General features: G+C 34.7%; 2 protein-coding genes across 5 annotated transcripts in view; one reads left to right on the forward strand and one right to left on the reverse strand.

Moving 5' to 3' along the window:
• LOC107739567 (protein QNR-71-like) overlaps nt 1-4,737 on the forward strand; it is a 10,824-nt gene extending 6,087 nt beyond the window's left edge. The window contains exons 6-12 of the mRNA XM_016551728.1: nt 91-411; nt 620-679; nt 786-1,028; nt 1,991-2,096; nt 2,352-2,575; nt 3,575-3,668; nt 3,760-4,737. Of these exons, the coding sequence (XP_016407214.1) occupies nt 91-411; nt 620-679; nt 786-1,028; nt 1,991-2,096; nt 2,352-2,575; nt 3,575-3,668; nt 3,760-3,904 (1,193 nt within the window). The 3' untranslated portion in view covers nt 3,905-4,737. The remainder of the gene's footprint in view (nt 1-90; nt 412-619; nt 680-785; nt 1,029-1,990; nt 2,097-2,351; nt 2,576-3,574; nt 3,669-3,759) is intronic.
• Nucleotides 4,738-7,327: 2,590 nt separating this feature from the next.
• The window catches only part of LOC107739569 (insulin-like growth factor 2 mRNA-binding protein 3), a 25,117-nt gene continuing 20,288 nt past the window's right edge, over nt 7,328-12,156 (reverse strand). For 3 of the 4 annotated variants that reach the window (XM_016551735.1, XM_016551732.1, XM_016551734.1), the window contains exons 9-15: nt 10,951-11,086; nt 10,733-10,855; nt 8,793-8,915; nt 8,592-8,666; nt 8,385-8,516; nt 8,158-8,271; nt 7,328-7,443 (exon numbers count right to left, since the gene is read on the reverse strand). In XM_016551735.1, the coding sequence (XP_016407221.1) occupies nt 7,345-7,443; nt 8,158-8,271; nt 8,385-8,516; nt 8,592-8,666; nt 8,793-8,915; nt 10,733-10,855; nt 10,951-11,086 (802 nt within the window). In that variant the 3' untranslated portion in view covers nt 7,328-7,344. The remainder of the gene's footprint in view (nt 7,444-8,157; nt 8,272-8,384; nt 8,517-8,591; nt 8,667-8,792; nt 8,916-10,732; nt 10,856-10,950; nt 11,087-12,156) is intronic. The other variant, XM_016551733.1, reaches the window with a different exon arrangement.

Raw genomic sequence — 12,156 nt, forward strand, 5'->3', positions numbered from 1 at the left:
TATAGATATATATATATATATATGCACGCACATACATATACATAAAAAACCCTTCCTTATTTAAAAAAAAAAAGCTTTTTCTTCATCCAGATAAGATACCGCTCTCTGTGAACATCTCCCAGAAGCATGCAGCCAGCATAACTGACAAAAATGTCTTTGTCAGAGGGTCAAATGTGATTTTCAACGTCCAGATCCACGACCCAAGTAACTATCTGAAGACAGCTGATGCAGTGGACTTCATTTGGGACTTTCGGGATGGCAACCAGTTGGTCACCCACAGCAATGTTGCAACCCATGCGTACAACATGCTTGGAAATGTTACAGTCAAGCTCCTCGTGGAGGCATCATTCCGTGTGCCCTGCCCACCACCGACTCCAACACCAATGCACTTTACCCAGGCTCATAAGACAGGTAATCTCATAAACACAGGCACTTTGCAGACAACAGATATCCTATTATCCAAGCCAGACATATCATATTCATTATTATCCATCAAGACAAAATGTGTCCATTTATCTTGCAGAGTAAAGCAAACTTATACTTAAAGCTGCTGTCATGTTAAAGGCCAGCCAATATACAGTCATTCTATTAAATAATTCAATCACTTTCATTGTTGCAGCACTGCCTACGCTACCGCCTGGGACTCATGCATTCACTAGCAAAATGGAGACCACCAAGGGTGAGATGAGTTGTGTTTGAAGCAAGAAAAAAAAAAAGTCTAATAAAATTACATATCAAACGGAACACTTAAAGGACATTTCTTTTCTTTTTAATTCCTGCTCCAGCTCCTGTCATCACCAATCCTTCACCAACTACCACTCCTCGAGTCTCTACAACTGCTGCCCCAACGACCGAACCGCTCCAAACTGATTCAGAGGTGACGTCTATTACAGCAACCGCTGTACCTGAGGCCAGTTCAACCTATAACCAGCCCACCTCCCCGCCGATGATCAGAAAAACACACTTCATGGAGTCAGACTGTTTCCACCATATGTATGGCTCCTTTGAAGGCGAGATCATCATCATTGGTAAAAAAGATTGTTGGACCACTTATTTTCAAAAAGCAAGAATTTATGGCAAACACATTCGAGAACATCTCATAACATTATGTTTTTGGTATGTATCAGGGTTACTGTAAACTAATGGAAGCTTTAATTTGGGCTTTATATCTCATAATTTGGACTTTTAACTGACAATTTTGAGAAGAAAAATTGGAAGTGTGAGATGTAAACGCAATTGCAAGAAAAAGTCAGAATTGTGAGAAAGTTGCAATTACCTTTTTTTACTGTTTTTTTTTTCCATGGCGGAAACATAAAAGCAGAATTGCAAGATACAAAAGATTGCAAGATACAAACTCGCAATTGTAGGTCAGAACCGCAAGATGTAAACTCACAATTCTGAAAAAAAAAGTCAGAATTGAGGTAGAACTCAGAATTGTGAGATGTAACCTCGGAATTGCAAGAAAAAAGTCAGAATTCCTTCAGAATTGTGAGAAAAAGTCTGAATTGTGAGATTAAAAAAAAGTCACAATTTCCTTTATTTATTTATTAAATTTTTTAAAAATCCCATGGTGGGATTTCAGCTAGTTGCCAAGGCAACATTTCTCTTTTCCGTTTAGTTTGTTGTACTAAAATAAATAAAAATAAATAAACTAAAACAATAAAAATAAATAAACATACTTTAAAAAAAAATAAAAAACTAATAAAAATGAAAAAAACACAACAAAATGACTAAAACTTTAATTAAAAATAAAATGAAAACAGTACACATAAAAATAAAAACATTCAAAATAGAAGCAAAACAAACTGTCAATGATAAATTATACAAAACACACTTTGTGCTTTGTATTGTACTCCATTATATACAAAAGCTTTATCAATATAATATTTTTGTTTTTAATTATTAAATAATAGTAATTAATTCATAAAACATAAGATAATGAATTATAAAATATAATTTTAAATATTCAGTTTTATGTCTGTTTCTACAGAACCTCCTCCAGCTCTGCAGAACCTGTCAGCCAATCAGAATTTAAAGGTGTCGGCTGACAAAGTGACCAACACATCTGTAAACTTCATGGTGACTTGCTCAGGCAGGTAAGATTCACAAACGCAAATTTGTCACGCAAAGACAGGAGATCACATGCTTCACATAACAAGCCAGAAATTGAAGAGCATTTATTAGATGTAGATGAATCTGATCCACAGTGAGCATTTGAAGCCCTGCAGCTGAGACATTTCACAGCATGTCACCGTCATAAACGTCAAAAACATTCAGTCACATTTACAACACCGATGACCTCTGGATCACACACAAACATGTTACACACATTCAATCTCTCTTTTTCTCAGTGTTCCCTCAGTGGCCTGCACCATAGTGACCAACTCCACCTGTCGGGAGGTCAAGAATATCGTGTGCGAGGACGTGGCTCCTTACGGCGAAGGATGCAAGATCAGTTTGACGCGCATTTTCCAAACGCCGGGCAATTACTGTGTTAACATCACATTGGGTCTGCCTGGAGGCTTGGCTCTTGCCACCACTACCTCAGTTACAATTGGCAACAGCCCTGACACAAGTCAGTCTTGAGCATTAGTTCATTTTGTCTATATATTTATTATTTATTTGTATTTTTATAACATTTAACTAATATATAGTTTTGAAGAAGCATCACACAGCAGTGTTATTTTTTAGTATTATTTATACTATTATAGTATTTGTTCATGTTTTAAATCAGCTTTGATTTTTATAATTTGCTTCAAGTTTTAGTCATTCAGTGCGTTTGTAATCTTTATAGGTTTTTTTCATTTCTATTTAGCGTTTTCATTTCGGTTTTAGTCATTTTAAATACGTTTTTTCAAGTTTAAGTAAAATTTTTTTTAGGCCTATCTAATGCTTATATTTTATTTTATTTTAGCTTTATTTCAGTATTTTTTACTATTATAGTATTTATTCATGTTTTGAATTGGCTTTTAGTTTTAGAATTTGCTTTATTTTTAATTTTAGTAATTTTTAGTATGTTTTAGTGCTATTGTCATTTTTAATAGTTTGTTTTTAAAACATTTCGGTTTAGCTTTATTTTAGTTCATTTTTAATAAGTTTGTTTTTATTAAGGTTTTTTCATCTAATGTTTATACGTAATTTTATTTTAGTTTTACTTCAGTATTGTTTATTTTTAATATTTTGAATCAGCTTTTATTTTATAATTTGCTTAAAGTTTATTGTTTTAGTAATTTTACTAAGTTTTATGTGCTTTCATCATTTGTATTAGTTTGTTTTTAAACATTTCTATTTAGCTTTATTTTTTATTTCAGTTTAGCATTTTTAATACTTTAATCATTTTATTTCAGTCGGTTGTCTAAGCAACATGTATAATTTTAGTTTTTTTGTTAAGGTTATCATCTAATATTTATATTTTATATCAGCTTTATTTCAATTTTAAAATAAATAATTAGTAACACTGCTAGTGTTAGTAGTGCCTAATTTTCCCCCCCCATTTTTGGTCTTAATTTCTATAATTATAAACATTATAATTGACTACTGAATATTTCCATTTTTGTCGCTTGCTTTCTCTTAGACTCTCCTAAATCCTCCCATGTAGCTGAGGTGGTTCTGTCTTCCAGCGTTGTGCTTGTTTCCATCTTTGCATTCATTGCCGTCATGGTTTACAAGTGAGTACCACTAACCAAACTGATATTTTTAAAAACATAACGGTACGCAACTTTATCTTAATTACTTATTTGTGTTTTTTATTCCTTTCAGGCGATATAAGGTGTATCGTCCGGTGAGACGCTCTCTGTTGGATGATGCTGAGAGAAATGCTGGTAACTGGAGTAAACTAAGAGCAGCTCTGTTCTCTGCTGATGAGGAGAGAAGCCATTTATTGAGAGAGGCCACTATAGACTGATCGAAGTTGTTGCAGCAATCAGTTGCTATTTATTCGATATGAGTTTGGCTGTAGTTTATCTGAGAGAATAACAGAAGTGATCTCATAGGTGCCTACTTTTAACAAGATTAGATAACATTGGTTATCTTCTCATCAATTTAGCTAGAATAAGTAATCATAGCATTTTAGTTATAGCACATGCAAGCTTTAAAGATTTTTAATGGACGATTTGGGATGAATGAGCCCAGATAGGCCAGATTTACAGGGGTTGCATCATCTAAAATGACTAAAACAACTACTAACTGACCAAATGTGTCCCATGCGCAAGTCATAATTTGTTTTTTCCCCAAACCAAAACCACTAAAATATTAATTGGGATTTAAAGCTGAAAATTATTGCTTTTGCCCATTTTTCTAATGATGCTTCGTGGCATTTCATTTGACATGTTTATATGGAATGTTTCTTGATTTGCAGACAGGATTAGAAAATCGAGTGAGTTGTATGTTTTGTAATGTTCTGAGAAGTTATACATTGTTTTGAACATAGTTAAACATTTTAAATATCTGGGGACTGAATCTGATGCATTTTTTAAAAGAAAAATACGAGTTTGATGGTAATTAAGCTGTTGTTTCATAAGAAATCACTTCCTTTCCTAAAAGTTCCTTTTATAAAGCATGAATTAAGCAACGTGGGAAATTTGTTACTGATCACATATACATGCAGGTATATGCTTATGTATTTAAAATTAACATCTGACCGCAATTTTCAAAAATATTTATCACTTCTTATGATTTAAAAAATGTATCCACTTCTGTAAGTGCTAAATATACAAAAATATTCTAATAAAATTTCTAAACCACTTGCTAATGATCTACACAACTTTTGTCATTTTCTAAATCTTAGTACAATTAAAAATAAAGGCTCCATTTTTTGTGCACAGTGATGCCACAGAAAAAGTAGGTTTGGTTACCCAAAGTACAAAAAGAACCATTTCTTCTTAGTGTGAATTTTTTTTTTTTTATCTAATGAACCCTTTTTTCTCCACTATAAACAATATTTTGAGCAATGGAGAGTTACAATGGTCCTTCAAATCATAGGTGCCAATAAAGACCTTTATTTTTTAAGAGTGTATGGTATTTGAACTGACATTGAAATGAAACTAATATTTGGGGATGGGAGGGAGGGAACAACCTTCCAGTTGACAAATCAACACGCTTAAATACACACAAAAATAAATAAATAATTTAAAAACAGTAACTGTAAAAACATTCAACAAATATGGACACAAAGAACACCCAAGGAATCTCAAACAATGGTAACTAGGAGCCAACTTGACTTTTAATTATTTTCTTTGTATCAGAGGCATTTGACAAGTGGAGGTGTGTGAGGGCGCACAAGCACGGTCGGAGGGGATGTTGCTTATCATGCTGAAATCAGACCACTTTTTACCCCGGAACTATTCCAGCTCCCGGATTTCCACATCACATTCCCACTGAAACATGACTCACCACACAACACAGCCATGAAATTGGAACAGATCCCAGTCAAAAACAAAACAAAAACTGTAGCATCCATAAGACATGAAAAAAGTAACATAATAAAGACTTCATTGTTCATATTTCATAAGCAAGAAATGAAGCAGGCCCTTGAAAAAATTTTCTATAGCCATCATTAATCAGATCCCAAATAAACACAATATGTATGCAAGAAATAAAGCCCAATACAAGGAAGCCACATCACCAAACCAAGAAGCAGAAAGAAAAAAGCAGGTGAGGTTTCAAATCAGTTAGCGGAGAATAAATTGCTGGCAAAAAACGAAATAATTTTCTTACTCATCTTTAAAGTCTAGCCATACATGATTTAAAATTTTTTTTTTTTTTTAAATGATATTTTTTTTTTCTGTGAGAAAAGGGGCAGATGGAACATGACCCCATAGATTCTAACACATAGCAATATGCCTCTAATTTAAATACTTTTCTAATAAGAGGTAGATCAAAAACGGTTTAAGTTAAGAGAAGGGTGGGAGAAAAAAAAAAAACGATCACTTGTGCCCCTCTGGTCAGCGCTCGGCGCCACGCGCGTACCCAGTGCGGAAGTGTTCGCGAGGGACTTGAGGTATCGCTGCGCGCGCTGGAGGTCTCGGGTAAGATGGAAGTATTCCCACCACCCACCCTTTCCTCAGCTGAGGTAGACAATGGTCTTACTAGTGTGGAAGCATGGATGCACTCTTACCACAATCAAATCATATTAACATTCTGCATGAAAACAAAAAGGAATATTGGTTTCTTTACTAAACGTTTTTTATTTGCTAAAGTTCATATATATTTTTTTTTGCTTTTTTCACTTTGAATGATAAACGAAAGCTATAAATGAAACCATTCGCGCGTCCATCTCTACGTTACTGCTCGAGACGCGCCCTCGACTAATGTAACCTATAGCTATCAACGCAAAAGCATCAGAACAGTTGAACTCCCCGAACCCCTGACATGCATTGACTGACGTTAAACACTGAAAATCTTCGGCATGTAAAGCCCAGTTTGATGCAAAAACAAAACCAAAAAAGCGCCCGTTCCAAGACCAAACGGAGCGCATTATTTGAAAAAGGAAAGGGAGAAAAAACGATGAACACGGGAAAAGAACAAACAACCTCAAATTGGGCTGGTCGTTATTTTAATTTGATAGACAACTAGTCGCACTGAGGATGAGGGGGTGTCAAAGAGGTTACAGCAGGGCCTTGCTTATCCCTGACCTCTATTGCTTGCATCCAACCCTAACTGAAGTGTAATGAAATGCGGGTGAAACGTCTGCTACCGCCGATACAGTTATTAGCATATTAGCACAGCATTGCTGCGGTATGTACGGTTGGCGTTATTTCTCATTACCTAGAGGGTGGTGGCTCCTCAGCGACACTGAGGCGCTTTTCTTTTCTTTCTCCTATCTGTAGCGAACACAGAAGCTCAAACTCCAGCCTATTACCCACGCAAACCTATATACAGTTATTCATGGCGCGCGGCAAACAGAGCAAGGCGGAGTTCGAGATTCATCCGTTAACTACAGACTCAATTTTCATTTTCTTAAAAAAATAAAAATGTTCAAGAACTATTAGCTTTATAAAGTATAAAAAATCCCAAAAAGCAAAAAAAAAAAAAAAGAACAGAACATTTTTTCATATATCATTTTCTTTTTTTCTGAGGTACTCTTGCCTGAGGTAGATCAGTAAAATGCATATTAACTTGGTTTCCTGGCCAACACCAATCAACACTTCCCCTCAGTCATAAGTGGCAGTGTTGCTCCACCTTCTTTCATAATTTTATATATGTATATATCTATTAATCTATAAAATGCATCAGAATTTATAAAATGCCACTGGATCCCGGGACAGCATACGTCAACAATCCTCTTTCCATCTCAAGCCAAAGACCTTAAACCCCACCCTGTGTCACCGAGAAGACGCAGTGGCTCTATTTCCTCCGGGCGACTGGTGGACCTGTGGCCGAGGGCTTGGGCTGCTGCTGCCGCCTCACCTGAGAGATAATCTCCTGGATCTTCCTCTGGGCCAGCTGGGACACATGAAAGAAAACAACAAAGGGGTTGAAATACTCAAATCAAACAGCAAAATAACATAATACCAAAGCACTTCAGCAATAAATGGAGACAAAGTTGAACATTTTCAGATGATTGAATACTGGACAAAGCTGTATGTAAGGCTCAGTGAAGGGGCGGCTAAATTACTTAACATTACACTGGGGGGGGGAAAACTTGACTAAAGTACTATAATAATAATTATAATAATAACTAAAGTACTTTAATATTCAAATTAATAATAATAATAAAATAAAAATAAATTATAACTACTAAATACATGATTAAATAATTTAAATACATTATTATATACATTCAATAAATACATTTCAACAAATGTATTTCAATTGCATTACTATGACCATCAAAATAAATATATAAATAGATTTCAATAAACTTATCAATTAAAACATCTAAATTATCATTTACATTTCAAAAAACACATTTCATTAAATGTATTTATAATTCATTATTATCATTATTATTATTTATTCATCATTTATTATCATTATTATAAAAAGTCACACTCATTGTGAGCTCCACATCAAAAGTTTGGCATGACAACACTTACAAACTTACGGATTACTTATGATTAGTTGTCTTTGCCATCAAGCTGGGATCAGAGAAAGTGTTTTAACATCAGAAAAATGACACCTTTTAACCCCATTCTGCAGTTCTAGTAGCTCAATCACCTGGCTTGCATAGAAGTGGCCTGTGATTTTTACTACTACTTGGTCATTTTCATCAGGCGTCTGGTCCCGCGGGACAACCACCTCTGCACTGGTCAAGTTCTGTAGTTCATTCACCTAAAGAGAAACACAGATCAGCTACAAACATGTAATGTTGGGGGGTTAAATGTATCTGTAAAGCAAACATGAGCACTGAAAATTTGTATTAGAAATGTAAAGTGGCCACTTACCGTTTTGCCTCCTTTGCCAATGACTCTGCCAGCGGCGAATGATGGCACTTTTATGTGAGCCTCTAATTTAACCTCCTCCTTCGGACCAAAGAAGTTTTCCTCTTTTAACTTCCCGAAGATACGTCCCTGAGCCTGAAAAAAGCAGCACAGAAAATCAACGCATGAATATGCAATCAAATGAGTGTACAATGTGTAAAACATTTTTACCTTGAACTGTGCCTCTGGTGGTCCAGTAATAATGACCATTCTTTGCTTGGTGTCAATTTCATCAGCAGGTGCAATCTATCCATAATGACAGATTTTAAACTTTAATACTGCTACAGCATAGCAAAATAGAAAAATTATAACTATTACGTTTAACAAACCGTTTTAGGATGAGGGTAAAAGGTCATTCTTGCCATCACTCACTTTGATTGATGCACCAGCAAAGCGGCTGAGCTGTTTAATGTGCTGGCCCTGCTTGCCGATAATAGCACCAACTGCCAGAGCAGGAATGAAGAGGTGCACGGTTTCCGACTCCACCTGTGGCTGCTGACACAAATACACTCATGAGTTATGAGCACACATTTAACACTAAATAAATCTGCTTTTATGGAGACACATCCAGAGAATATGCCACAAGACATCCTGGGAAAACATTCACTCAGTCAACTAACTACTCGAACAAACAAGTAACAAATCAACTATCCACTCAACAGAGGTCACAACATGAGGAATCAAGATTTAATCTTTTGAATTCACTCTGCTTGGAAAATATATTGCCAGGTTCGGAATTCATCCATCCCACACCAAAAGCACCATTTATTCAAAGTAAGCTGCAAAAACGGCTCATTCGGACATGACCCTGACGTAATGAACATGATATATTAACACGCTGCCTATTCAACAAACAGACAATCAGCTCACCCAGTTATAATTCCCCCTATGCTACAATATTTTTTAAAATAAAGTCTAATTTTAACTGATCTTAAATAATTTTTCATGTCACAGATAAGTTCATTTTTCACCATATGCAACACAAAAATAATATTTAAAATAAAATACCTAACAATACTTTCAATGAATTGTATACATTCATTTGAACATTTTACTAAAATAAATATACAACTGATATTTGATACTTCTAATATCTTCTCAGGAGAAACTTTAAAATGTCCATTAATGCACTTTAAACGTCTCCTAGTATCATTTAAAGCAGGACAATCTAATAAAATGTTTTATAGTCAATGAAGACTTGAAAAAAAATCACAAAGGCGATTCTTCTTTCAATGAAGCAAGTCTTGTGTGTTCAATTCTACAACTTCTATATGGAGTTTGGTCATTTTTATTTTCAACATAAAACCAATGATTAGATATTTGCTTTATAACTAGAGTCACTTCATATAATTTATGGATACATTCATTCCATTTACCACGTTTTGGAAATGTATAAATTCAGTATGGGTTTAACATCAGATGTGGGTATTTGACAAATTAAAAATAAAATCACCAATTAAAATAATAAAATAAAACAAAATGCTGCTGTATGCAAATTAGAAAGGCTTTTTATTTTTAAGACTCAGTGGATGTAAATGGTCATAAAAGACCATTTTAAACAATTTCTTTTAAATTATTTCCAAATAATATATATATAAAAAAATTTTACATTTACAATTTAATCAAACAACTATTTTAAGGGCTTTTGTATTTATGTGATATAAATCCACAAATGTAGATTAAGTAAATATTCAACTTGAGAACTATTCAGATAGGTCTCTACGACAATTTGAAAAATAAATCAAGTCAATATAGACACAACGACACACACCTGTGCATTTCATCCTAGTTTATGGGTTAGTCTAACTCCCATGTTATTTCATGCCCGTCCCATCTAACTGCAAACTTGACAATGTTCATTCCTATCCACTAACACACACACAAAGCACTTTAGGTCTACAACCATACATGTTACGTGTTAAACATCAGATCCGGAGCATTTCAGCATCTCTGTTAGCTGTGGAGGCTGAGCCACACCCCCTGGGCAGCGACTAATCTGGGAACAAACGTTTGTCCCTTCAGCCAATCCAGTAGCAAGCAGCCAAGCCATGCAGTGCATGGTGGGTAATAAATAAAAACTTACAGAAAAGGCTGTGCTGCAGCTGGAGGAGAGTGTAGAGGCCCAAAATGGCACCTCACCCCCAAACACGCTGCACTACGGGATAAACACACACATTAACACTCACACACACAGACTTGTAGGTGCCCGGCTCACATTTTGCCGTTGCATATATTAATACGCTCCCTACTCTCATAAGTGTACACCAAACACAAACACCTCACACACAAACAATTTTATCCAATTGTGTTACCCCAAATGATTGAGCCCCAGCTGGAGGTCCTGATAGAACAGAGGGTGACATCCCTCCACTCGCTGCACCGGGAAAAATACCCAACGCGTTCAGATTGAGCCCTGGAATCAGGTTAGACTGTAGCTAGGGGAATAAGAGGGCAGAGATTTTTTTCTTGAGATGAAGTTGTTGTGCTGTATACAATTTTAGACAAAAATGGAAAGTCATTGCAGGCTTACATGCATAGCAGCTACATCGTTCTCGTAGGACTCACGGATTTTCTTCATGATTTCTTCTTCTGCTTTTGCACAAGCCTCTAATGTGCCCTTTACAGTGATGGTGCGCTCTGGGTTATACAACGTCAGATCCTGCAGACTGGGATTGGTGAAATGTGGAAAAAGTGATTTAAAAAACAACAAAAAAAAAAACGGTAGCTATGTTACTAGTACAAACACATGCTAAAGAAAACCAGTGTTGTTATTAACAGACTATTAAAATCATTGCTGATAGTAGAAAAAGATTAAATTAAAAAAAAAATACATAAAGTTAAACATTAGATGGGGAAAAAAACTGAAATACTAAAATTACTCAAACTAAAAAATATAGCAGAAGTGTGTAAAAACAAAAATGACAAATACACAAAAAACAAAACTATAACCTGAATTAAAATTAGACTGAAAACTGAAAATAGAAAAATAAAAGCTAATTCGAAAAATTGATAAACACTATAATAGTATAAGACTAAAATTAAAACATAAAAATAGAAGCTAATTCAAAATAGTATGATAAGTTTCTAAATACTAAATCAAAACTCAAAAATATAAACAAATCTCATTCAAAATATATATATAAAAAATAAAAAATAAATAGTATATAAACACTTAAAACTCAAATAATAAAAAAATACAAGCTAATTCAAAGTATTCATATATACAATAATAGTATACAAATAATACTAAAATAACACAAGAAAACCTGTGGGAGCAAAACAAACACCAAATTACATGCTTTGGTATGTGACATGGGTGGGTTGTCAACCTTAGGTACATGTAGCAAAAGGGGCAACCAGTCACACGCAAGTGATAAGTGAGGAAGATGCATCTTATTCAGTAGTATATTTAAAAAATAAATAAATTCCAAATTTGAATGTCAAGCTACCACTTAAGTACTCATCATACAGCCTATTTTATTTAGCAATAGGCTGGATGGAAGCCAAACACCCCAACTGAACTCTGCAGCATGTATGAATCAACTGGACAAGAAAACTGCATATCCAGTGGTTCACGAAGCGTCACTCACATCTACATAAAACGTTATCTTGAGCAATGTTTTAAAACAAAGACCTCTGCAGAATAAATATGACATCTTGGAAAGTATATATCCAACTGAATGTACCTGGTGCATGCCAAGAATCCAGCATACAATGAAGAACCAAAAAAAAAAAA

The sequence above is a fragment of the Sinocyclocheilus rhinocerous genome, unplaced genomic scaffold (assembly GCF_001515625.1).
Source record: "Sinocyclocheilus rhinocerous isolate Xijiao unplaced genomic scaffold, SAMN03320098_v1.1 scaffold314, whole genome shotgun sequence".
Taxonomy (NCBI): Eukaryota; Metazoa; Chordata; class Actinopteri; order Cypriniformes; family Cyprinidae; genus Sinocyclocheilus; species Sinocyclocheilus rhinocerous.